Below are 27,152 nucleotides of genomic sequence, written 5' to 3' on the forward strand. Positions count from 1 at the left end.
TCACACAGGTAATTTCTGTTCTCCAGATGTCAACAAGTGCTCATCACAACCATGCCAGAACAATGGGATTTGCATTGATGGTCTGAATAACTACACTTGTCAGTGTCAACAGGATCCTGTGATCTACATGGGGAAGAATTGTGAACTACAGTATGATGCCTGTCATTTTGACCTCTGCATGAATAACAGTACCTGTGAAAGTACACCAGGAAGCCGGCAGTACAACTGCACCTGCTTACCTGGTTTTGAAGGTACTCAATGCGGCCTAAATATAAACGAATGCGAGAGCAATCCTTGCCAAGGAGCTCATGTTGATTGCATAGATAGAGTGAATGGATACAGTTGCCTGTGTTCACCAGGGTATGAAGGGGAAAACTGCACGACAGACATTAATGAATGCCTGGTCAACTCATGCAAGAACAATGGAACTTGCTTGGATGGAATTGGGAATTATACCTGTGATTGTCAACCCGGTTACACAGGGGTTAACTGCGAAACCGATGTTGATGACTGTGCATCAAATCCTTGTTTAAATGGGGCTCTATGTGTTGAAGGGAAAAATGAGTATAAATGCTTCTGTGTTCCTGGATACCAAGGGCCTAACTGTGAAATTGACATCAACGAATGTGCGTCCAAACCATGCAGAAATGGGGCTACCTGCATCCATGATGTGGATCGATACTTGTGTGTTTGTCTTCTTGGCTACAAAGGTAATTTATGCCTCCACTGTAGGACGTAGTGAGTTAAAGTAGAACAGTTATATTACTGATTTAGATATTTTTGCCACAGACAGAATTTTACAGAATAGTTGTGTCAAGCCTGTGTAAATTAATACCAGTTAGGATAATACATCAGCAACTTGTGTTAGTCTCCAATGTTTACATTTCTACTTTGGGGCGAAACTTTGTCACAGAGCGACTGCAGGACATTGTTTTGGGGGAGGGCGAACAGCCAGAGGTCGTGGTCCACTTTGGGACCAATGACATAGGTACGAAAAGGGGTGAGGTCCTAAAAACAGATTTTAGGGAGCTAGGAAGGGAATTAAAAAGCAGGACCTCAAGAACACTAATCGCAGGATTACTCCCAGTGCCACGTGCTAGTGAGCTAAGAATAGGAAGATTGCACAGTTCAACACATTACTGGAGAAATGGAGTGGGAGGGAGGGCTTTAGATTTCTGAAGCATTGGGATCAGTCCTGGGGCAGGTGGGACCTGTACAAGAAGGGTGGGTTACACCTTAACAGGACTGGGGCTAATGTCCTCCTGGGGAGGTTTGCTAGTGCTGTTGGGGAGGGTTTAAACTAGATTGGCAGGGGGATGGGAACCTGAGGGGGAATTCAGAGAGAGGAGAGGAGAAAAATTGGCAGTGGGAAGTAGTGAAGTATGAACTGAAAGGGAGGATACATCAGAGAATAGTATCAAGGTTAATAGAATACTTGGAGAGTTTGATAGAATTAGAGTAGGCTATAGTAAATCATTAGATAGGGCCAGAGTAAGAAGGGAAGTAAAAAAGCCTAAATCAGGATTAATGTGCATGTATGTGAATGCACGGAGTGTGGTTAATAAGATTGGTGAACTGCAGACACAGGTTGACAAGTGGAATTATGATATTATTGCTATAACAGAGACCTGGCTCAAAGAAGGGCAGGACTGGGCGTTAAATATTCCTGGGTACAAGGTGTTTAGGAGAGATAGGAGAGGAAGAAATGGGGCAGGGTGGGTGGTGGGGTAGTGGCAGTATTGATTAAAGATGGGGTTACAGTACTGGAGAGAGAGAGAGAGGATGTTCCAGAGGGACCAAGGACGGAGTCTCTCTGTCTAGAGGTAAGGAATGAAAAAGGTGCAATAACATTGATCGGTGTTGTACATAGACCACCAACCAGAGGAAGGGATGTAAAGAAACAAATCTGCGAACAAATTATAGAGAGGTGCAGGAATCACCCCCGCTCGCCGAGGTGTAAAATGACGCGCGGTGATGTCGGGCGTGCATCCTGAAGTCACCGCGCGCCATTTAGATTTTCGGTTCGGTGGGCGCACGGCCGAGTCGGCTGCGTGCCCGCCAAACTGTCAAAGACCTATTCAGGCCACTTAAAAAGCCAATGAAGCAATTAGCTGAGCTGCCCGTCCGGCCTTCAGGTTGGCGGGGGGCAGGCAAAGAGCCCAGGCGAAGAGCCCAGGCGGCCTTCGCATTTTTCATGGAACCTCATCCGCAGGTGGGATGAGGTCTCATAAACGTTTTTAAAATGTTTGAAAAATTTTTAGTAAAATTAATGGACATGTCCCAGCTCATGTGACAGTTTCACATGAGGGGACATGTCCTTAAATTTTTTTTTACCTTTATTCAATGTTTTATAAGCGAAAGTAATCAGTGCCTCAGGGAGATTTCTGTGCTCTTTCGCGAAAGAGCGCACTCCCCAACTCAGGCAACTCCACCCCCCCTCCCCCCGCCCGCACAGGGAGCGCTCAGCACTTCCAGGTGTGCATCACACATAAAATGGTGACACCCAGTCGATTGGTTGCACACCCGCCCACGCACAAACCCCCACAACGGGGAGAAAATTCTCCCTTTGAGCAAGTATAATGGGGCTTCAATGATTGAAATACAGACTGGGATAGGGATTGTTCAAAGGGACAAGAGGGGCAAGAGTTCCTGAAATGCGTTCAAGATAATCATCTGCAGCAGTATGTTTCCAGTCCAACGAGAGGACAGGCACTGTTGGACCTGGTTCTGGGGAATGAGTTGGCCCAAGTGGATCAAATATCAGTGGGAGAGCAGTTAGGGGACAGTGACCATGGTATCATAAGGTTTGGGTTGGCCATGGAGAAGGACAAGGAACAATCCAGAGCAGGAATGATTAATTGGGGGGAAAGCCAACTTTGATAGGATGAGAATGCATCTGAGTCAAGTGAGTTGGAATCAGATGTTGGCAAAAAAGACAGTGGCTGAACAATGGGCTGCCTTCAAAGAAACAGTATTGCAGGCAATGCCAAGGTACATTCCCTTGAAGGGGGAAAGTAGGACAAATAAATCCAGAGCACCCTGGATGACGAGAGTGATGGAGGTGAAGATGAAAAGGAAGAAGTGCGCGTACGATAGATGTCAGGTCAAAATACAATGGAGAATCAGGCTGAATATAGAAGGACCAGAGGGGAAGTGAAAAAAAAACTAATAAAAAAATAAGAAGAGAGCATGAAAAGAGACTGGCAGCTAATATAAGAGGGAATCCCAAGATCTTCTATCAGCGTATAAAATAAAAGGGTGGTAAAAGAAAGAGTGGAGCCAATTAGGGATAAGAAAGGGGACTTGCACATGGAGGCAGGAGAAATAACAGAGGTATTAAATGAGTACTTGGAATCTGTATTTACAAAGGAAGAAGATGTTACCCAGGCCGAGTGAGGAGGTAACTGGTACACTACAAGAATTTACAATTGAGAAGGAGGAGATGTTAGAAAGGCTATCGTCACTTAAAATAGATATGGTACCAGGACCAGATGAGATGCATCCAAGGGTGCTGAGGAAAGTGAAAGTGGAAATTGCAGAGGCACCAGTGATAATCTTCCACTCTTCCTTTGACTCAGGGGTGGTGCTAGAGGACTGGAGAATTGTGCATGTTACACCCTTGTTCAAAAATGAGTGCAAGGGTAAAGCCGGCAACTACAGGCCAGTCAGTTTGACCTCAGTGGTAGGGAAACTCCTGGAAAGTATAGTTTGGGACAAAATCAATAATTACTTAGACAAGTGCAGGATAATTAAGGAAAGCCAGCAAGGATCCATTAAGGGAAAATCATGTTTAACAAACTTGTTGGAGTTTTTTGAGGAGGTAACCGAGGTTGGTGAGGGCAGCGCTGTTGACGTGGTATATATGAATTTTCAAAAGGAATTTGATACAGTGTCACACAACAAACCTGTGAACAAGATTGCAGCTCATGGAATAAAAGGGAAAGTAAGCACTTGGATAAGAAATTGACTGAGTGGCAGGAAACAGAGATTAATGATAAATGGGTGTTATTCAGATTGGAGGAAGGTTTGTAGTGGAGTTCCACAGGGGTCAGTGTTGGGACCCTTGCTCTTCCTGATATATATCAATGACATAGACTGTGGTGTGCAGGGCATAACTTCATAATTTGCAGATGATACGAAGATTGGAAACGTTGCCAACTGTGATGAGGATAGTCTTGAACTTCAAAAGGACGGGAACATGTTGGTGGATTGGGCAGGCAAATGGCAGATGAGGTTCAATGCAGAGAAATGTGAGGTGATTTGTTTTGGCTAGAAGAATATGGAGACACAGTATAAAATAAAGGGAGAAACTCTAAAGGAGGTGCAGGAACAGAGGGTCCTCGGTATGTATGTACATAAATCATTGAGGATGGCAGGATATGTTGAGAGAACAGCTAATAAAGCATACAGTGCCTTAGGCTTTATTAATAGGGGCATTGAGCACAAGAGTAAGGAGGTTATGTCGAACTTGTATAAGACACTAGTTAGGCCTCATCTGGAGCACAGTGTCCAGCTCTGGGGCCATACTTGAGGAAGGCTGTGAAGGCATTGGAAAGAATACAGAGGAGATTCACAACAATAATTCGCAGGATGAAGAACTAGAGCAGGATAGATTGCAGAGATTGGGACTGTTCTCCATGGAGAAAAGAAGGCTGAGAGGAGACTTGATAGAGATATTCAAGATCCTATGGGGAATGGACAGGGTAAACAGTGAGAAACTGTTCCCACTCAAGAGAGCATCAAGGATTGAGGGCACAAATTAAAAAATCATTGGCAAAAGGAGTAAAAGTGATGTGAGGAAATTTTCTTTTCATCCAGAGGGTGGTTGGAATCTGGAACGAACTTCCTGAGAGGGTGGTGGAGGCAGGTTCGATCGAGGTATGCAGAAGGTGATTGGATTGCTACCTGAAAAGAGAGAATGAGCAAGGTTACAGGGATAAGGCAGGGGAGTGGGGCTAGGTAAAATGCTCTTTCAGAAAGCCAGTGCAGGCTCAATGGGCTGAATGGCCTCCTGCGCTGTAAAGATTCTGTGATTCCATGAATACAGGTGACTCTGCAATCTGACCTTTATTATCTTGTAACAATAGTTCTGGATCTAGGATTCTATAATTACTATTCCTTTTGTACACTGACTTAAAGTCAAAAGAATACATCGAAATATTCAGTACTGCAGTGAAGTTCCCTTGAAAGAACATTTTGTTCAGAACAACTTAAGTTAAACTGGCCCAGTGGAGGATAAAAATACTCCTCCCTAAATTGGCCTCCTCCTTACTGGTTACTCATACTAGTTGCCACCAAGGAGGAAACAATGACAACTGAATTCATTCTCATAATTTTTGGTCCTGAAGGTTTGTGTTCAGCCAGTAGCAGCTGATGGTTTGCAACTTGTCTATTTCTCTTATTAGGCCATCTCTCTTCTGGTCACTGTTACACTTAGAAATCTCATTGAATCAGCAATTTCTATCAAGGGGAAACACAAAAACAAGTGACAGCCCAAACTAGAATTGAAACTCTGATCTGGCAAGACAATGAATGGGAAATCAAGCAGCACGCTATAGACAGTGCTAAGCAATCCCACAAACAACAGGTCAGATCAAACCTCTGCAGTCATGAAACCATTAAACAACTAACTGGTGGAGGCAGCTCCACAAACATCCCTAAAGTCAACTATGGCAGAGACCAACACAAGAGTGTTAGTGACAAGGCTGAGGTATTAGCAACTGAGTGCCAAGTGAATGATCCATCTCGGCCACCTCCTGAGGTCTCCAGCATCACAAATGTCTTCGGACAATTCGATTTACTGCGTGTGATATCTAGGAACATCGGAGGATACTGCATACAGCAGACACCATGGGCTCTGACAACATCCCAGCTGTAGTGCTAAAGACAGAAGAGCCACGCCACTAACCAAGTTGCCCCAGTACCCAACAAAGTGGAAAATTACCCACTAAGATAAAAGCGAAAAACTGCGGATGCTGGAAATCCAAGTCAAAAACAAAAATAAAAATACCTGGAAAAACTCAGCAGGTCTGGCAGCATCTGCGGAGAGGAGCACAGTTAACGTTTCGAGTCCATATGACTCTTCAACAGAACTAAGGAAAAATAGAAGAGAGGTGAAATATAAGCTGGTTTAAGGGGGGGTGGGACAGGTAGAGCTGGTTAGAGGGCCAGTGATAAGTGGAGATAACCAAAAGATGTCATAGACAAAAGGACAAAGAGGTGTTGACTGCACCCATGTTGCAATAAAGACCCCAGCTCAGCATGCGGACACCTTCATGAACAGCAGACACCTTCATGCCCTAGCAAACCAGCAGCCCCATCTTCCAACTGCCTTGGCTTATGAGAAGACTGTAGGAGTTAAGTCCCTTCACTCAATCAATATCCAGGTGGTTTGTGACCACAATAAGGTCTTTCTTCAAGATTCCCAGACAGCTGCTACAACTCCTTTATACTCAGGAGTTCGCAACTTCCCCTTCTATTTGAGCTGCCAATGCAGATCTGTGGATAGCTCTTTGAGGACCCCTTAAGAACTTGGCTAATGACCCACTTTAGGAAACACAGTCAGAGGCAGAGTACAACTACAATAGCAGCCACATCGTCAGCAGGTACACCATCAAGCAGGCCAATAGCAGTTTAAAGATGAGGTTCAGGTGCCTCGAGTTCTCAGACAGAGCTCTCCAATATGCCCAGCTAAGGTTTCAAGAATAGACGTTGTATGCTACATACTGCACAACATTGCGCAGTGGAGGGGCCTCCAGATAGATGACAATGAGGCCAAGGGCAGAGCTCCAAACTCTAAGGAGGAAGAAGAGGAGGAAGATGATGAGGAGGAAGGCCATTGCAGAACAATGGCAGAGCAGCAGGGAGGCATGGGGCATGGACGTGCACCCAGGGCTGATACCATCCAGGAGGGGATCATTGCCAGAGGGGCCCCTTTTCAAAAAAAAAATGTCATAAGGTCCTCCAATATAACAACTGCCATCAGACAGTCCCTGGTGACATCCCTCTGCACACAGATCCTTGTATCTTGACACCAGTCTTTCAAGAAACCACCCAACCCCCACAAGGGAGCAAATGGACATCAATGAGATTGATTCAGTCACATTCAAACTGCAGCTACCCTCTCCAACATAAACATGGTCATCATCATTTTTCAAATACACCTAGTAATAGGTCCCTTACAACCTGGACTCCTCACATGAATGCCATTGACCGAGAAAGAGGCACCCATTTGCCCATAATCAAGCCATGCCCATAATGCAGATAATGACACAAGGGAAGACTTAAACCCCTATACATGCTGAATCGAGTGTATGCTGCATCACACATACAGATATGGCATCTAGTCAGTGATGATTACGCAACTGTGCCATTACAGCTCATTGAACTAACCTTTGCTACATCCATTCCGGCTAATGATCCTGTTTAAGAACTGGGCACCACATACGTCATTCCTGGCTTACCTACACCTCTGCAGACTGCACAAACCACATCCTGTGACACTGAGAATGCCAATGCAGCCACCATAGTGGGCACAGCACACGACCTACATCAACTGTACTATACATGGCCTACCGAGCTACGCTGCCCACACCAAGGCTAAAGTGCAACATTGAATGTCTAGCACCCAGCGCTCATGCTTCAGGTGCCCTTGCTGCCCAGCATCTGGTCATGGAGTGGGATCATTAGGCCTCCCTTAAAGTCAGATTTAGATGGAAACTGAAAGATACACGGAGCATCTTAGTGCTTGAGCCTTTGACCTCTAGACTCTTATGTAACACAGCAGAGAAAGGAGAAGCTTTCATATGCCTCACCAATCAGGGCACATCACTGATCCTGGTGAAGCCACATCAAGGTGCAACTCAACATGCTGCCCTCAATATTACTGGTGAGAAGCCAGCTCTCATCCTTATCATTCCTTTTGAGCTCTCTATTATACACCCACACACCGAGTCATGTAGAAATTAAATGAAAGCAATTCAACCAGTGCTCAAATGTGATTTACACAATGTAAAAACAGTAACCACGGTGAACCCATTAGTGCTCTAGGTGAGATGGCCCTCTGTGCTGGAGCACACTCCTGCAAGGTGCCCCCCTTGGAGAAGGGAAAGGTTGGCTGCTCACTTCTCTGTGTAAAGGGCAGTGAAGAGCGTGATGGCTTTGCCTTGTCGTGCAGGGGCTCATTGGGGACCTCCCTCAGATTGCAGCCTCTGCATCTCTGCATGGGCAGCCATGTTCACTGGCACATGTGGAGCAGACAAGGACTCTAGTGGAGGGGCCAGGGAGGTGAAGGAAGATGAGGATGCTGAGGAACGCTCTGTACCTTCACCCTCCTCAGTGACCTGCACAGCCTTCTGGTAAGGTTGATGGGGTTGGCTACTGGTCTGCAGCAGTCACCCAATCCAGCAACTGCCTGGCCAATAGTGTAACAACGTTCCTGTTAAGGGTACATAATCCCTCATGTATTCCACGGATGTCAGTGCTCATACTCTGAGCAGACGGAGTCGGGCTACTGAGGGAGGCTTGCACCCTTGGCCTACACACTGCTCTTGCATCCACTCCAAGTGTTGCCGCATGCGTCTCTCCATGAGATTAGCCAATCTCTCTTGTTCAGAGTTCATGCAGTTGAGCCCCTGGACAATGCGGAGTTCATGACGGCGATGGACTCCTCCAAACGTAGTCCAAGAGCTCCCACTGCCTCTGCCAAATGTCCACACATCTGCTCCTGATTGGACAAACACTCTGCCCCAAAAGGTGACTCCCAAGGCTCCACGTTCCTGTCCATTGGAGCATCATTGTGCCTTTCCTCCCTCCTCCAAATGGGACTGTGCACAGATGTCTCTCTGTCACCTCCTCCTGCATTCTGCTGTGGTGCCTTTCATCCTGTGCCACTGATTCTAAACATGCACTCCATCCCTCTGATGTGCTGGGAGCTGAGTTGGTGGCGTGTGGGCTAGTATGATGTAACTCTGTGCCCTTGGAAATCTTTTCCTCTTCTTGATGCCTGAGGGATGATCTGGACCCAGGGGAGGGGGAGGGCGAGGGAGCAGAGCTGGGACCTGTGTGGGGCACAAAAGGAGTTATTTAGATATAGTCCTTCTCAGTGTGAAAGCACGCTTTGATCATGCCATTGCCTTGAACATGCTCACACTGGCCACAAGATGCAACTCCATCGTTGTACTCCCTCTAATGCCAAAGTTTCATTGTGCTGAGCAAAGTGACAGCATGACCTCCACCATTACCACCATGTACCAAGGCAATCTCAACACCCTCTTTATCACTTGCTACTGGAGATTCACCATCACCAACAGAATAACGGAATAAGCGTTATTAGAATTTAGAGAGGATGGTACACGGAGAAGTCTGGACAAGGTGAACATGATCGAACCCAGTGACCTTCTCACATTCCTTATGTTCAAACGTCTTTCGTAATGAGAGAACGGTTTACAATTGGGAACCACGTGTTACATCCATCTGAATCAAGTAACCACAATTCAAAGTGAATTCAAAATGGCCACAAACATTAAGCTCTTGGAGTTGCCTGGTGCAGGATTTGAATTCTCAACCTTCCAAAGTGAGTTTGAACATAAAGAAAATAAAATCGCACCAACATTCCAGGAGCAAAATGGTTCCAAAACATTTCACTAGGTGATGCGGCAAATCACTGTGTTGTGAATACATTGTATATCATTCTGGTGCAGAGCCAAGTTTGTTTGGGTTTTACGTTTGCCTGTGGGATTGGATGTTCACCCAATCTAAAATCCCGGTTCATAACCTGACTTATTCCTGGTTCGATAATTCTGACTTTACTTCCCACTATCGGAAGAGTTTATTTACTGACTTATTTGCAATTGGCAATCATTGGCCACTCAAGGATATGCACCCTTTCCCCATTTCCTGTCTATCTAAACTAGCTGGTGTAATATAAATAATTTAGGGTGTAGGAATCTGCAGCTAACATTCTTCAACAGCGTTGTTGCATTTTTGTAATGATATAAAGACACCAATCACTGATAAGGGAGTTGTGGGTTCGTTTATTAAGCACATGAGAACATTTATGCAAAGGTAGAAAGCTTGAAGACATCAGTAGCGGGGCTGTGCATGCTGTGTTTTGCTCACAGGCCAAAGTGAGACTGAGACTGGATCACATGACACACTTCCCTTCTAGTGATGGCATGCTGCTATCCCTTAAAGGCACATTACAACAAGTGGATTGGAGAAGTTTTCACACTCAAGTGAGCTAAAACCATAATCATGAGGTGGTGAATATAACGCCCCCTTTTGGAAAATTCATGTGGTCAAGGTTTTTTTTAAGAAAGGCCATAATCCTAATTTACCACACTGGGCATTATTAAATGACATCATTAAGCCAAAGGAGCATACACATACCAGCAAGCCGAGCAATAGGTTCAAAGATTATGGAGTTTTCTATTATTTCATGACAAATACAGAGGTTTTTAATATAAAAAAATGTTTTTCCGCTTTCTCAAGGTCATTTCCATCACACTATTATTCCAATTCCTATCTGATGAGTGGGTGGTGCCATTAACCACATTAAAATGACGTGCTTTAAATGGAACACTCCCTAGGCAATTTTTACTCATTCGCACACTGACTGAAAGAAATTGCTTCATCTTCAGATTTCAAGGATGACCTCTAGTGTGCAACAGTTTAGGTGCGTAGGTACATTTAAAGACTTCTGAATCATGCCACTGCTTTCCCGATCAAACCTCATCTAAATTTGCTGCTACCTTCACCTGATGGATTGAAGCCTCACTGATTCGGTGGCTGCCATTACCTGCCCATACCTCAACCACCCAACAACAAATGTACCCCCTGCAGATGAATGTCCCTCAGCTAAATGGCGTTCCAAAAAGAAATGTGAAACATGTGGTCTGGGAATTGCTGCGATGAAGTAATTTTGGGGGAAAAGGTGTTATGCTGAAGATTTTGGAGTTAGTTCTGAAATTCTATATTTCCACACGTTTCTGTAAATCGCAGTCACTGTGTTTTCAGGAAAACGCTGCAGAATATCTTAAGACTCGGGCAGCTCTGGGAGCACACTTCTGTGTAACAGTATTTCTGGTAATGCAATACATAGGGACAGACACCTATCCAGGGATGGAGAAAAGAAGGGTTAAGCCAGGCTGGCAATTTCAGTACATCCTAAAACATATTTGTAGCTATTCTGAAAGAAGAAAACTCCAAAATAATCCAAAACAGTTCTTTAGATGCTGTGACTTTTATCGCAAATTGTTTGAATTTGTGACTCCACAAAACTTCCTATCCATACCAAGCTGGGGGCTTCAAGAGTCATCTTCCATGAGTCTTCCTACTCCTGTTTCTCCTCCCAGCTTGGCATTTTTCAAGTGCCAACCTGGATCAGTTGAGGGCGCTCTCATTTCTGAAGCTTGAGGGTTCAAGCTCCCCTTCACGACACAATCTGGGCTGACAATTCACTGCAGTACTCAGGGTGCTTCATTGCCAGAGGTGCTCCTCTGATCTTTCAGGTGAATGAGAAAGATCCCATGGCACTGCTGGGAGAACAAGGAACCCTTCTTACAGCAGTTTGCAGGATATTGATGTGTTGATGCGGTCTACACAATAAAAGTTGCTGCACTTCAGAGTAATCCATTGGATATGAAGTGCTCTGGATGTTTTTGAGGGATGTCATGCAAGGTATAAGTGGAACTTCTTTCTTTTCTACCTACTTTGAGCTGGATAAAGTTGTATGGACTGAGTACCTATTCCATGAGCACACCACGGAGCAGATTACACATCATCGAAATTTCCTCGATGTATTCTTGGACAGAAAGGCTATTTGGATTTTATCAATCTGTCGCAAGCCAGCTGCTTTGATCCTGACACCAGCCTTTGTGCCTATCATGGTGCCGTATAGCAACATTACTTTTGCTGTTCTTTGGGCTTTAAAAGATTTCAGGCTAATTGTATGCAATTGCTATTTATTGAGCAGTATAAGAGTCAAAGCAACAAGTTCTAACTTATTTGTAAACTCATCTACATTAAACTTATGCCTAACGTGTGGGGGGCATGATTTTAGGCTCCACCACTGGCGGGTTTTAAGATGGGAGCATGTAAAATCCAGCAGGTGACCTTCCCTACCCACTCGCCCCTGACCCGTCTGAAATTTTACAGCGGGGCGGTGGAGGGAAGGGGTGCGTTGGGTGTCCCGCCTGCTCTTGGGTCTATTGACGCGCTTCTCCCGCCCCTGCTGGGAAGGCCCACGCCATGCAGGAATGCCGGCAGCCTCAGCTGCATAGGCTGGTGTCAGGCACGGCAAGGGAGATCTCCTCTGCAGGTCCCATGGGCCCATTGGAGGCACCTCCCCGCAGGTCGTCCCCCCTTTTGACCCACCTCCGGGGCCGTCTTGAACCCGACCACTCACACCCCTCACCACCACCGACGCCCTCAGCCCCGAGCTTGTACTTACCTGGGTTCCTCAGCCTGGCAGGACTGCCCGGAGTCCCAGCAGTTTCTACCGCTTCTGGCTGACGCTGTTGGTATTACAGAGCTGCCAGTCATCCGATTGGCCCAACACTGTCTAAGGCAGGACTTCCTGCCGAGATAGGGGCAGAAGCACCTTAAAGCAAGTAACACTGCCCCCAGCACTAAGTTGCTGTGGGGCAGCCATTGGGATGGTGGGTGAACTCCCCTGAAGCACCCACGGCTTTTCAGCTGGTGGGTTGGGGAGGGATGTGCTACATAAAATCCAGCCTGTGGTGCCTGCACCTAATATACGTTAAAAGCATCTAATTGCATCATGATTACAAATAATACATAAAGACAATTAATATAAAGAAATAGCTTAGACCCAAACTTATTTGTTTTAAAGCTATTAGACTGTATTCAGGTAGTAGATATTCATGTTGAATAGGGCATGTACAACGACACTGTAGATGGACTCCTCGGGCAGGATTTTTCACTGAGTGGCCGAACGCGTGCCTGACCCACTCGAGTGTAAAATGACACATGATGACATCAGGCAAGCGTCCCGACATCATCGCGCACTCACACGATATTTCGGTCGGCAGGCGTGCGGGAGTCAACGACAATTAAAAGGCTCTACTACGGCCTTTAACAATACCGTCGAATTAAATTTTTCGCTGCCCGTCCAACCTCGTGGCCTTTGCATTTTTGCTTTGCAAAACCCCATCCGTGGGCGGAATGAGGTTTCTGTCCGTCATTAAAAATAATTTTTTAAAAATCGTCCTAATGTCTAACTCGCCCCTGCTCACATGACAGAGTCACGCGAGGGGACATGTTTTTTTACCCTTTTAAGAATCCTCATTTTTAATTTTCGTAGCTCTTCATTTCCCCGAGGGAGCTTTTTCAGCTGGCACCCGCTGGCATGTGCAAACTTACACTCTTGCCCTCCTCCTCCTCCTCCCTCCCACCCACACAGGCAGCGCTGAGCGCTGAGGAAAGCGGAATCGCAGTCCAGCCCCCAGTCGTGGACAGCGGGTGGCTCCTCCCAGCCACTCCTGCCCACCCCAGCTGACCACACCCAACAAAGGCAAAATTCTGTATGGAGCCATTAAAATTACATAATATTTGGAAGTTTGGACCAGGTCACAACCAAAGCTCCTTTGTTTTCAAATCATTTGATTATCCTGGGTAAGATATACTCTACCTTGGAAGTAACAGCATTTTTGAAAAGATAACACCTTCCTTGCCAAAAGCAGATGTGAATTCCCATTGAAATATTACAAATTCCTAAAATTGTTAAGTGATAATGTGATAAACACAAAAACCACAATATGTGGATACAAGAAATGCTTCTGTTCTCTGTTGAGTGGTAGCCTAACACACCGAATTATATTTAAGTTTTTAATTTTTGGATGATTTTTTTTAATATAAACAATGGACAGGTTCGCATTTGGGTGGAATCTTCTTTAGAAAAATGCTATTGTTAAAGCACATTATTTTTTCCAACTCATCCTGTGAATATACAGGAACTATGTCCATTGGATTAACCGTGTTACATTGGCCACTAATGTGACCATACATCAGTTCACTTAACAAGCGGTAAAATTCCTGTGACAATAGTTAAAGGGGGTAAAGAGGCACAGTTTTGGTAAAGTTTTAATGCTATCTGACCCATAAAATCTGGTTTCATTACACAACTTTGGCTCATATTTTTCCAAATCTGAGGGGAAAAAAAGATAACCACCCTTAACCTTCCTACAATATACTTCAAATCTCCCAGAGCTAAACAACACTTAGGTTGTGTCCTCCTGGGTAAGATTTCAATTGTGCTTTTCAGAAACATGTCACAAAGTATTCCCTTCAAAAAGTTTCTAAGAATGTATACTTATAAACTCCAATGTGATAGAGGTATTAAAAATTAATTTTCCTTAAACACAATTAGACCATAACAGATTGAAGAGGTAAAACTCCTAGCTGGTATTGATGATTAAATGGTATTATATTTGTAAAACTGTACATCCTTTAAACCTTCAGCTGACTGGATTGTTTTTTGTTTACTCATTTTAATTCCCACCAAAATGCCATGACCTGCGACACAGCCTGGAACATTCTTGTCTGGTATCTATACAGCCCATGAATCACCCTGAATAGTAAAAGCAGCATCAGAACAACCTGCAACATCTCAAGTGAGAGACCTTAAACCCACTTAAGCCCCAGGTTCCACTCAAACCCTGGTACCGTGCTGTTTTACAGAGAGCTGACGCCATGAGTTATGTCTGAGAGATGAGGCGGTGAAGCTAAAGCAGTCAGAGTGTTATCAGCAACCAAAGGTTCAGGCACTCAGCTCCATTAGATTCTGAAGGAGTTCAATTCTGTGTAAATTACTTTGCAGCCATAAATGAAAGTTAAAACAGGGTTGTTGAAACTCCACAAATTCCAAAGCCATTACACGATTGGGGGCATGTTAAAAAGAATTCATGCAGATTTCTTCTCAGTGATTTATACAAGTCATATCTGTTTTTAATCCTGGATTTTTTTTTCCATAATTGTTTCAAAACCCACTAAATAGATTAAATTCCACATTCATCATAAAATAAAAAATATTTTATATTATGTAGCACCTTTCACCACCTCAGGACATCTCAAAGCACTTCATAGCCAATTAAGTACTTATGTAGTTTAGCAACTGTTGATATGAATATAGTTGATGCGCACACATTAATGGTAGTTATGGATGGACACAAGAGTTGTGAATGTTAGCATTAATGCGCAGTTGCCACGAGTGGCTACATGTCAGCAGCAGTATCCAGCTGCTGATCTGAGCCACAGTCAAATGATATGCATCAATTGAAATCTGTGGGGTTTTTTTTTGTAGGAGAGATGAGGGGGGAAGAAGTCAGTCAGGAGCCTCAGCAGATCCTGGCAAGTGCAGACAGGGGGCATCAGCTGAAGCGTGGTGCTACGGTGTTAACCCATGCAAAAGGAAGGGAATGAAAAATACTAAAAGGGGAAAGATTCATCAAATTATTCACACTAAAGTGGAATTTAAAGTAATCAGGTAACTATCCATAGTCCACAAAGGACCAAAGGCATCTCCCTCCATTAGAGAGAGACAATTGGTTAAATATAGCTTGAGGGGCACCACTCCACACGTGTGTTGCAAGGCAAGGAAGTTGGCCTTCATTAACTCCCGCAGCTGGTCCGGGAATTGAATGTATGTTGTTGGCATCACCCTATAGCCATCTAGCCAACAGAGCTAACTGACAACCACCCTCCCCACCTCCCCTTCCACCTAGAATTTAAAATAGATGAATCCAGAATGGAGGGGCTCATGTGCATATAATTACCAGCATGCTCCACCGAGGCACAGTAAACATTACTGTTTGTACACATGACAGGTTCCTGCTCTTAGCCAAACTGCTCAGAGAAGAACGAGAGCTAGTTCGCAGTAGTCAAACATGGTTAACATGTATCAGACGATGGTCCTTAAACTCTGCGCTCCCCAGCATCGAATTTGGGGGCTACCCCAAAGATGCGCTAGGGAATCCCTCTGGCAGGTTCCCAGGTAAGGGTTTGCACGGCAATTGCCCAGAAGTGCTAACTTCCTCTGGGCACTTGCATTGCGCTGGGAAGCATCCGAAAATACGATTTAAATCACAGACGTTGGATGGTTCTGCTGGGGTTATACCAATAGTTACCTGAAAAAGTTAGAAGAATGAAAACTGCTTCAAACTTCTGAGTAACTATTGTAAAGACCCAGACCCAGACCGATCCCATGGGACTCCCCCCATCCCCCTGGCTTCCGACATCCCCACCTCACCCCCACACCAAACTCAACCCCCCCCAAACCCCTCCCAGCCCCGGACCACCCTCCACCCCCGACCTCCTGACCCCACCCCCACCCCCACCCCCCAACCCCATCCCCTGACCTCCCAACCTCCCCACCCCCCATCCTGCCCGACCTCTTGACCCCCAGACCCCACCCCCACCCCCGACCTCCAGACCCCTCCCCACGACTTCCAGACACCCCCAAACCCCCGTAAACGCACCCTGAACACCCCCAAACCCCTCCAACCCCCCCGAACATCCCCAACCCTCTCCAAACACACCCAATACCCCCCAAACACGCCCAACCCCCTGAACATCCCCAATACCCCAAACACCCCCAACCATCCCCAAATACCCCCCAAACACCCAATTCCCCAATACCCCCCAAATTACACAAATATATATGTATTTCTCTTCCAAAGAACCTCTTCACCAGAAGTGGTGAAGTTCTTATGTTCATCCATCAAGACTCCACCGGGCCCCAGTGCTACTACTAATAGAAGGCCGCCAATCACGGACATGGTTTGGCAAAGGCATACTTTAAGCAGTCATGCATGGGCCCCACCCCCTCCCCCCCAGACCCCAAACACCCCCAAGCCCCAGAATGCCCCCAACACCACCCCGTGACCTCCGGACTCCACTCCCCCCCCACCTTGGAACCCCCTCCATCCTCTGGACCCCGCCCCCCAACCTCTGGACCCTGCCTACCCCTCCAACCTCCAGACCCCCCCACACACCCCCCTGACCTGTTTAATGGAGCATGGAGAGGACCATGGGCAGGGCAGTCAGCCCCTGCGGCCCCAACGATTCCCCCAGACAGCTATCCCCGTCAACGCCTGGCCATTGTTTTTTAAAAAATTTATCTCCAGTAGACTCCAGGTCTACTGCATTACTCAGCTGTGGCCACCTCTCCCGGTGGCGCTGCTGAGGCTTCAGAGCTGCCAGCCCTCTGATTGACCCAGCAGCATCAGGAGCCTGCCCACCATCCCTAACTGGACAGTGGGCCTACAGGCGACCAAGTAGGAGGCCATCTCTGGTAAAATTGCAAAGCCGACATGTTTCCATTAAGTGCAGTCTCTGGACCCACTTTTTACCCTGACTTCGGGCATGCCAACTCCCCTTGTAAACAATACACTTAGAAAAGCATGGTATGATTAGAACAAGTCCAGATGGTTTTAGAAAAGGGATAACTTGTTCAACTAATTTATTGGAGTTTTTTTGAGGATATAACTAGTAGGATAGATCTAGGGGAACCAGTAGATATAGTATACTTGGATGTGCAAAAGGCAATCAATAAGATACCACACAAAAGGTTAACACACAAGATGAGGCCTCAAGGAATTGAGGGCGATGTATTAGCGTGAGTAGAAGATTGGTTAACAAACAGCAAGCAGGAAGTAGGGATAAATAGGGCAGGCTGTGACTAGTGCAGTGCCATAAGGATTCTTTGCTGGGGCCTCAGCTATTTACAATCGATATTAATGACTTAGACAAAGGGACGGGGAGTAATATGTCTAAATTTGCTGACCATACAAAGTGAGGTGGGAAGGCAATCTGTGAGGTGGACACAAAGAAGGAGATAATAGACAGGTTAAGTGTGTGGGTAACAAGGTGGCAGATGGAGTATAATGTGGGGAAGTGCGGGGTGATTCACTTTGTAAGAATAGGAAAGCAGAATACTTTTTAAAAGATGTGATAAATGTTGATGTTCAAAGAGACTTGAGTGTATTCAAGGAACACAAAACTTAGCATTGCAGGTGCAGCAAGCAATTAGGAAAGCAAATGGCATGTTAGCCTTTTGTTATGGACAGGAGAGAGGTGTTAAATTAAACAGCCCTGATTTCTCCTCTCATCATCCATCTGTAAACGGAAGGTGTTTTTGATTTGCTTCCCCCTTTATAAGTGGTGGCGTATTTCCCAACCCCTCAGTTTGGGTGTGAAACAATTTTCTATCAATAACCACACAGCAAACTCAAAATAGGATGAACTCAAAGGGTTAGTTTATTTGCACACACTAAAATGTGGGAGGAGGGTAGCAACGTTGCCTCCTTTCCACTCGTACAGTAATAGAGGGATAGGGAATGAAAGATTTACAGGGCAAAGACCGCAGAGAAGAGAATTATTGTTTCACACATGTCCAGAGCCCAGAATCAAAGTCCAATGGTGTATTCCTTCACAGAGGTCAGTAGGCTGAACCAATGCTGGGTAATTCACTATTCCAGTAGAGTTGACTTCCATGATGAGATAGACATGCAGAGATCAATCAATCTTGTTGGCTATGGTACAAAATGTCTAACACAAACAATATAGATCAGGTCAGGTGTTCAAGCCTGGATAGAGCCCCTTTCCTGGGCTGCTGCTTGGTAGATGTAAAGATGGCAGACTGAGCTTTGCAGCTCCACAAGGCAATATTACTTGGTTCCATCAGCTAGGGAGGGGGGGCGTCATGACACATGACTGTCACCTCTCCACTTTGGCTTTGACAAAGGGTTTGTATCCCTTTGTCTGAGTCCTTTGTCATAGCAGACAAATTGGCACTGGTTGGTCAGGCATGGCTTATTAGATGTAGATGGCCTCTGTATAGTTCCCTCTGAATTGGTCTCTGAAGCCCACAGGGAGCTGTGAGGGTCTCTTCTGAGATAACGAGGTGTAAAATTCTTCAATATTTCCAAAAAGCCCCTTTTGTTCAGGGTTACAGCCAGACATAGCTTTAGCCATTTTAAGACGTCATTGTCCAGTTGTTTTTTTTAATTTTGGAAATTAAACTATATATATTATAAAAATATAGAGTGTGAGGTCTTAGCCCCCTGACACTTTATTGCAAGGGGATTAGAGTAAAAGAATAAAGAAGACTTACTCCAATTGCACAGGGCTTTGGTGACACCTCACCCGAAATACTGTGTGCAATTTTGGTCTCCATATTTAAGGATATACTTGTATTGGAGGCCGTGCAACAAGGTTCACTACAGTGGTCCCTGGGAGGGTTGTCCTGTAATAGAGGCTGAGTAAATTGGATCTATATTCTCTGGAGTTTGGAAGAATGAGAAGTGATCTCGTTGAAACATACAAGACTCTCAAGGGCCTTGACAAGATAGATATTGAGACATTGTTTCCCTGGCTGGGGAATCTAGAACAAGAGGACACAGCTGCAGGATGAAGTGTTCATCATTTAGGACTGAATAAGGAAAACATTTTTCAATTTCGCTGAGGGTTGTGAATCTTTGGAATTCTCTTCCCTGGAGGGTCATGGATGCATCATCATTGAATATATTTAAGGCTGAGCCAGACATATTTTTGGTCTCTCAAGGAATCAAGGGGTATGGGGAGCAGCCCGGAAAGTGGAGTTGAAGCACAAGATCAGCCATGTCCATATTGAATGGCGGAGCAGGCTCAATGGGCCGAATGGTCTTCTGCTCCTTTTCTTATGTCCTAATGTTAAAATTCAGCCCAACCTTTGAGGTCACTGATCTCTCATCAGACCAGGGAGAAGTTAAAAATGAAATAGATTTTAAACAAGTGAAAAGGGGGGGGCTGGGAGGATGATAAAAGATCAAAGTGGAAGGCCTATGAGAGGGTGGAAAACTGGAGAGATTAAATAACAAAAGAGTTGGTGATGCAGAGCCAAAGGAATTGATAGTGGGACAAGCAAAGTAACGTGTAAAGAGACTTGGCTAGAGGAGGTGTGAATGGCAGAATGATGAAGCAAACACCAGACAAAACCAAAACTTGCAAAGATAAAGGAAACAAAGTGAGATGGAGGTTATGCTGTGAAATTGCTGTAGTCAATATTGAGTCTGTAAAGATGAGGTGGGGGTGTTCCTCAAGCTTACATTGAAGATGTACTGTTAGTTTATTAATTCTGCCTAACACCCTTTTCTTGTAGTCAAGGAAAGGGGGCGTGTGCGTGTGTGTATGTGTGTGTGTGCGCATGTGTGTGTATGTTTGTGCATGTCTGTGTGTGTATGTTTGTGCATGTCTGTGTGTGTATGTTTGTGCATGTCTGTGTGTGTGTGTGTTTGTGCATGTGTGTATATGTGTGTGCACGCATGTATGTGTGCGCGCGCATGTGTGTGTGTGTGCATGCATGTGTGTGTATGTGCACGAGTGCATGTGTGTGTGTGTGCACATGTGCGTGTGTGTATGTGTGCGTACGTGTGTGTGTGCATGTGTGCTGCGTGCACACGTGTGTGTGTCTGTGATAGCCATGACATATCGTCGTTTTCTTATGACACACAGCCCAGACAAGAATAAAAAAAACTGACCCAAAAAATAGAGTGCACATTTTACTACTAATATATTTTAGTTATTTTTTCCAATTTCATACATCCAATAGTGGACTCGATTTTACAGAAGGTACAATTAAAGAAGGTATCATTATTTACCATTTTACTATTCAGTCACCGCACTTTGTCTGTTGGACCCCAGTCATAAGAGAAGTTGGTGGTGACACCATTGTACATCATGTTAAGAACTACTAGCTAACAGTGAAAGTTATTAAGTGTGATAAAAAACGCTGTCAGTCACTGTGAGTTGCTGAAGTTATACCATCAGCAATTCTTCCCTGAATGGGTAAACAAATCAGACTCATTGTCAGATAGCATGTAACCTGTCTTCTGGATCCTGAGTCATGCTATATTTTCCATTAATTATTGCTCCAGCAGTGGCAGACCTGACTTTGGTGCTACTGCAACCTAAGGAGTGAAAAACTCCTAAGGAGTTTTTAGAAAAACCTAAGGAGGTTTGCTCCTTTAGTGCGAGAGGCACGGTGACTTCACCTGCCGCTTGTTGTGGTTGTGGTGCAGGACCAGCACTCGTCCTCCAAAGGACCAGTAGTGTGGCTTCAGTTTTGTAGCCTTTAGCCTAATGCAGCAAGCTAAAATTATAAGTCATGATCCGCAGCTTCTAAATGCCACAACATGAATAGATACACATTGCACAATTTTAGAATACAGAATACAGAATTTCTTCAACTAGCAGTGAGCTTGTGAGATGAAGGTAAGTATTTGAGGGGTTTAAAATTTATAATGGATTTCAGACAGACATAAAGGGCTCATGAAGTTGGGGGGTAATATTTTAGCATGGCTGGAGGGTTGGTTAATTGATAGAAACCAGAGTGTGGGCATAAACCGGGCTTTTTCAAGTTGGCAGGCGGTGAATAGTGGAGTATCACAATGATCAGTGCTGGGGCCTCAGCTATTTACAATCTATATTAATGACTTAGATGAAGAGACAGAGAGTAATGCATCAATGTTTGCTGATGATAGAAGGCTGGGTGGAAAGGTAAGCCGTGGGCAGGACACAGAGGCTGCCAAGAGATATGGACAGGTTAAGTGATTGGGCAACAAGGTAGCAGATGGGGTATAACATAGGGAAGTTTGAAGTTATTCACTTTAGTGATAAGGATAGAAAAGCAGGATTTTTTTTTAAGTGTGAAACTTCTAAGTGTTGATATTGAAAAAGACTTGGATATGCTCAGACAAGGAATGCAGAAAGTTACCATGCAACCTCAGGAAGCAATTAAGAAGGCAAATTGCATGTTGGTCTTTATTGCAAGGGAATTGGAGTTTAAGAATAAAGACGTCTTGTTACAATTGTACAGGATTTTGGAGAGACCATATCTAGAATAGTGTGTGCAGTTTTGGTCTCCACATTTAAGGAAGGATATACTTGCTTTGGAGGTGGTACAGCGAAGATTCACTAAATTGGTCCCTGGGATGAGGGGGTTGTCCTATGATGAGAGGTTGAGTAAATTGGGGCTATATTCTCTGGAGTTTAGAAGAATGAAAGGAGATCTCATTGAAACCTGCAAAATTCTGAAGGGGCTTGATAGGGTGGACACTGAGAGATTGTTTCCGCTGGTCGGGGAGTCTAAAACACAGGGGCACAATCTCGGGATTAGGGGCCAAACATTTAGGGTGAGATGAGGAGAAGTTACTTCACTCCAAGGATTGTGAATCTTTGGAATTCTCTACCCCAGAGGGTTGTGGATGCTCTATCGTATGGTCCACTCCTGCTCCTATTTCTTGTGACATGATGCAGGTAGGAGGCACAGATTTTCTCAAATCTGAAGGATAATTTCATTGAAATTCCTGTGTAATGATGGGAACCTTGGTGAGTAGACAGAGAAACGTCTGGAGCTGCAATGACGCCTCTTGAATGATGTCCGTCAGGTCCTTATGGGTTAATTAATCTGCTCACTAACAGTAGACGCAGCCCATTTTACATTTAATCATCAATTATTTTAAATTTGCAAAATCACAAGCAGTGCCCATTCTTCTGGTTTAAGTCTTTTGGTATGTTTCTTAAACTATTGAGTGTCGCTATGAGTTTTAAATACTAAATTTTAAAGAATTTATGTTTGAGTTTATTTCAAGATACAATCAGTGAAGCAGACTGTCACCATGGTCAACTGTTCGAATTCTGACTGGAGCAATAACATAAACAGTGTCTATCAGATTGAGATTCAGCTGACATCTATATTAGCTAATGCTGGAATCCTAGGTGACCCCTAAAGAAAATTCTTCACCTTTTCGTCTTTACTTACCTGTTTCCCACTCATTACAATAGAATGAAAGGAGGGAAATGAGAGAAAGGACTTATTTCCCAAGCCTTGGATTACTTTCTATATATTTATGCTCCTCTACTGAAAATCAAAAGTAGAAGTACGAGATTTTGTTTAAAATCTACATTTTTCTTTTAATTTCTTAAGGTCTGAACTGTGAAGTTGAAATAAATGAATGCGAGTCTAACCCCTGTCAGCACGGTGCTACATGTAAAGACAACATTGCATTCTATGACTGTATTTGCGCTTCTGGGTATGAGGGACTTAACTGCGAGACAGATATTGATGAATGTGCCAGCAATCCCTGTATCAACAGAGGAACATGCAAGGACATGGTCAATGGGTAAGGAACACACTGCATTGCCTCCTTATCACAGCACTGACACTAATGATTTTATTTTCCTTAAAAAAAAACAGGTAGACTTCACAGGGCGGTCATTCTAATGCGCACCAAGGTCATCGCAGATCTATTACAGTGTCACACCTGGATCCATTTCTGAGCTGAGGGAAAGTCAATCAGTGACACAGGTAGAAACTTTGTACAAAGGGAAATTAATCCCCTGAAGAAGAAATAGAGAAAAACAAAATCGATAATTCTGAAAAGAACTGAAGAAGTTTGGATTCATCCACAAACCATCTAAAAATAGTTCTGACACCCTCAGTTACAGAGATGATTTCAGACCAATAATTTGCTTGCAGCATCTTAACCTTAAGCCTAGAATTATTAAGAAACATTTATGTCTATGTTTTCATCTTTCAATTTTCATCTTTTGCCAGGTTTAAGGTTTTGACTAAATAGTTACAGAAATAGAACTAAACCATAGACCGAATCTTCCACTCTAGAGTCTGGAAGTGGGAGGGAAAGTTGGTGTGATTCCCCAATGGGCGGCAGGGTCACTGAACACGCGTGGCCTTCCGCTATTCAGCTCATTAATTATGCATCAGCGAGGAGCTCAGCAAATCTCGGGGCCGGGGGAGAAAAGGAAGTCACCATTACCTCATGGGGTCAAAAGCAAAGACCTGAGGTTTTTTTGAAAATCTACATTTGTCTTTCAATTTCCTAAGGTCTGAACTGTGAGGTTGAAACAAAGGAATGCACGTCTAACCCCAGGCAGCACGGTGCTGTGTGTAAAGGCAACACTGCATCCTATGACTGCCACTCCCTGGTACCCACATTTAAACGGCACACCCAGGTAGCCATTCACTCAATGCAGGCCAGAAGCACCGTATTACACTTCCAGAGTCCCTGTGGCCACAGTTCATACTGGAGAAGCTGGCAGATGTGAACAACCACATCTCAGCACATATGAGGGCACCTCCAACATTGCCTTTCACTCATCTCTAGATCAGAGCACCGCCTGTGATACACCCATGGTCGGGCTAGTGCTCATCGCTGCATAGTTTTTTTTTATTCATTCACGGGTTGTGGGCATCGCTGGCTGGGCCAGCATTTATTGACCATCCCTAGTTGCCCCTGAGAAGGCAGTGGTGAGCTGCCTCCTTGAACCGCTGTAGTCCATGTGATGTAGGTACACCCACAGTGCTGTTAGGGAGGGAGTTCCAGGATTTTGACCCAGCGACAGTGAAGGAACGGCCGATATATTTCCAAGTCAGGATGGTGAGTGGCTTGGAGGGGAACTTCCAGGCGGTGGTGTTCCCATCTGTCTGCTGTCCTTGTCCTTCTAGATAGTAGCTGTCATGGGTTTGGAAGGTGCTGTCTAAGGAGCCTTGGTGAGGTTCTGCAATGTGTCTTGTAGATGGTACACCCTGCCATCACTCTGCGTCAGTGGTGGAGGAAGTGAATGTTTGCGGATAAGGTGCCAATCAAGTGGGGCTGCTTTGTCCTGGATGGTGTCAAGCTTCTTAGGTGTTGTTGGAGCTGCACTCATCCAGGCAAGTGGAGGGTATTCCATCACACTCCTGAGTTGTGTCTTGTAGATGATGGACAGGCTTTGGGGAGTAAGGAGGTGAGTTACTCGCCACAGGATTCCTAGTCTCTGACCTGCTTTTGTAGCCACAGTATTTATATGGCCAGTCCAGTTCAGTTTCTGATCAATGGTAACCCCCAGGATGTTGATAGTAGGGGATTCAGCGATGGTAATGCCATGAATGTCATGGGGTGATGGTTAGATTAGCTCTTGGTGGAGATGGTCATTGCCTGGCACTTGTGTGGTGTGAATGTTACTTGCCACTTGTCAGCCCAAGCCTAGTTTTGTCCAGGTCTTGCTGCATTTGGACATGGACTGCTTCAATATCTGATGAGTCGCGAATGGTGCTAAACATTGTGCAATCATCAGTGAACATTCCCATTTCTGACCTTATGATGGAAGGAAGGTCATTGATGAAACAGCTGAAGATGGTTGGGCTGAGGACACTGCAGTGATGTCCTGAGGAACTACTGCAGTGATGTTCTGGAACTGAGATGTTTGACCTCCAACAACCACAACCATCTTCCTTTCAGCTATTGCTATGACACAGCAGTTGACAAAGGCTGTTATTTAAAATCCCAGAGGGAAACTTTAAAAAACTGTCATAACCTATATTTTCAATTGGTATGTTTGAGATACCGCTCTAAAGTCAGCAATAAGACCACCAGTTCTCAAAAGATTTTTATATCAAACTAAATGAGACATTTATTAATTTACAACAAATTAAATATATACACATGGCTACAAATTACTATTATAACTTTTAACAAATTCCCAAATTAATCTCCACTAAGCCAACAATAATCCATAGACCTTACGCAGACACCAGGCAAGGCATTTTCACCTTACAAATTTAAAATGAGGTTCCTTTCAATTTGGTTCCTTTGCAGACAGTTGTAGGCTTACAGCTGCTTAGATGTTACATGCCTCTGCCCTGCGCACACAAACTCCCCTCAGGCTATACCCAGCACTTCTCACAGAATCACACAGTGAAGAAGAGGCCCTTCGGCCCATCGAGTCTGCACCAACATGTGAGAAACACCTGACCTACCTACCTAATCCCATTTACCAACACTTGGCCCATGGCCTTGAATGTTATGACATGCCAAGTGCTCATCCAGGTGCTTTTTAAAGGATGTGAGGCAACCCGCCTCCACCACCTCCCAGGCAGCGCATTCCAGGCCATCACCACCCTCTGGGTAAAAAAGTTTTTCCTCACATCCCCCCTAAACCTCCTGCCCCCACCTTGAACTTATGTCCCCTCGTGACTGACCCCTTCAACTAAGGGGAACAGCTGCTCCCTATCCACCCTGTCCAAGCCCCTCATAATCTTGTACACCTCGATCAGGTTGCCCCTCAGTCTTCTCTGTTCCAACAAAAACAACCCAAGTCTATCCAACCTCTCTTCATAACTTAAATGTTTCAGCCCAGGCAACATCCTGGTGAATCTCCTCTGCACCCCCTCCAGTGTAATCACATCCTTCCTATAATGTGGTGACCAGAACTGCACACAGTACTCCAGCTGTGGCCTCACCAAGATTCTATACAACTCCAACATAACCTCCCTACATTTGTAATCTATGGCTCGATTGATAAAGGCAAGTGTCCCAAATGCCTTTTTCACCACCCTACTAACATGCCCCTCTGCCTTCAGAGATCTATGGGCACACACGCCAAGGTCCCTTTGTTCCTCAGAACTTCCTAATGTCATGCCTTTCATTGAATACTTCCTTGTCAAATTACTCCTTCCAAAGTGTATCATCTCACACTTTTCAGGGTTAAATTCCTTCTGCCACTTATCTGCCCATTTGACCATCCCATCTATATCTTCCTGTAGCCCAAGACACTCAACCTCACTGTTAACCACCCGGCCAATCTTTGTGTCATCCGCAAACTTACTAATCCTACCCCCCACATAGTCATCTATGTCGTTTATATAAATGACGAATAATAGGGGACCCAGCACAGATCCCTGTGGTACGCCACTGGACACTGGCTTCCAGTCACTAAAGCATCTTTCTGTCATCACCCTCTGTCTCCTACAACTAAGCCAATTTTGAATCCACCTTATCAATATTGAATCCACCCTATCCACTGTATCCCATGTGCATTTGCCTTCTTTATAAGTCTCCCATGTGGGACCTTGTCAAAGGCTTTGCTGAAATCCATATAAACCACATCAACTGCACTACCCTCACCTACACACCTAGTCACCTCCTCAAAAAATTCAATCAAATTTGTTAGGCATGACCTCCCTCTGACAAAGCCATGCTGACTATCCCGATCAACTCTTGTCTCTCCAAGTGGAGATAGATTCTCTCCTTCAGAATTTCTCTTTGAATGTAAATTACAATTAATCCAATTAACACATACACAGACTAGGCCTC

At 44.8% G+C, this 27,152-nt stretch overlaps 1 protein-coding gene across 2 annotated transcripts in view; it reads left to right on the forward strand.

The window, feature by feature from the left end:
• Positions 1-27,152, forward strand: part of LOC144685409 (protein crumbs homolog 2-like) — a 180,025-nt gene that overhangs the window by 77,486 nt on the left and 75,387 nt on the right. For both annotated transcript variants that reach the window (XM_078549847.1, XM_078549846.1), the window contains exons 2-3: positions 9-710; positions 22,985-23,180. In XM_078549847.1, coding sequence (XP_078405973.1) covers positions 9-710; positions 22,985-23,180 — 898 coding nt within the window. The remainder of the gene's footprint in view (positions 1-8; positions 711-22,984; positions 23,181-27,152) is intronic.

This window comes from Cetorhinus maximus, chromosome 10, assembly GCF_964194155.1.
Source record: "Cetorhinus maximus chromosome 10, sCetMax3.hap1.1, whole genome shotgun sequence".
Classification (NCBI taxonomy): Eukaryota; Metazoa; Chordata; class Chondrichthyes; order Lamniformes; family Cetorhinidae; genus Cetorhinus; species Cetorhinus maximus.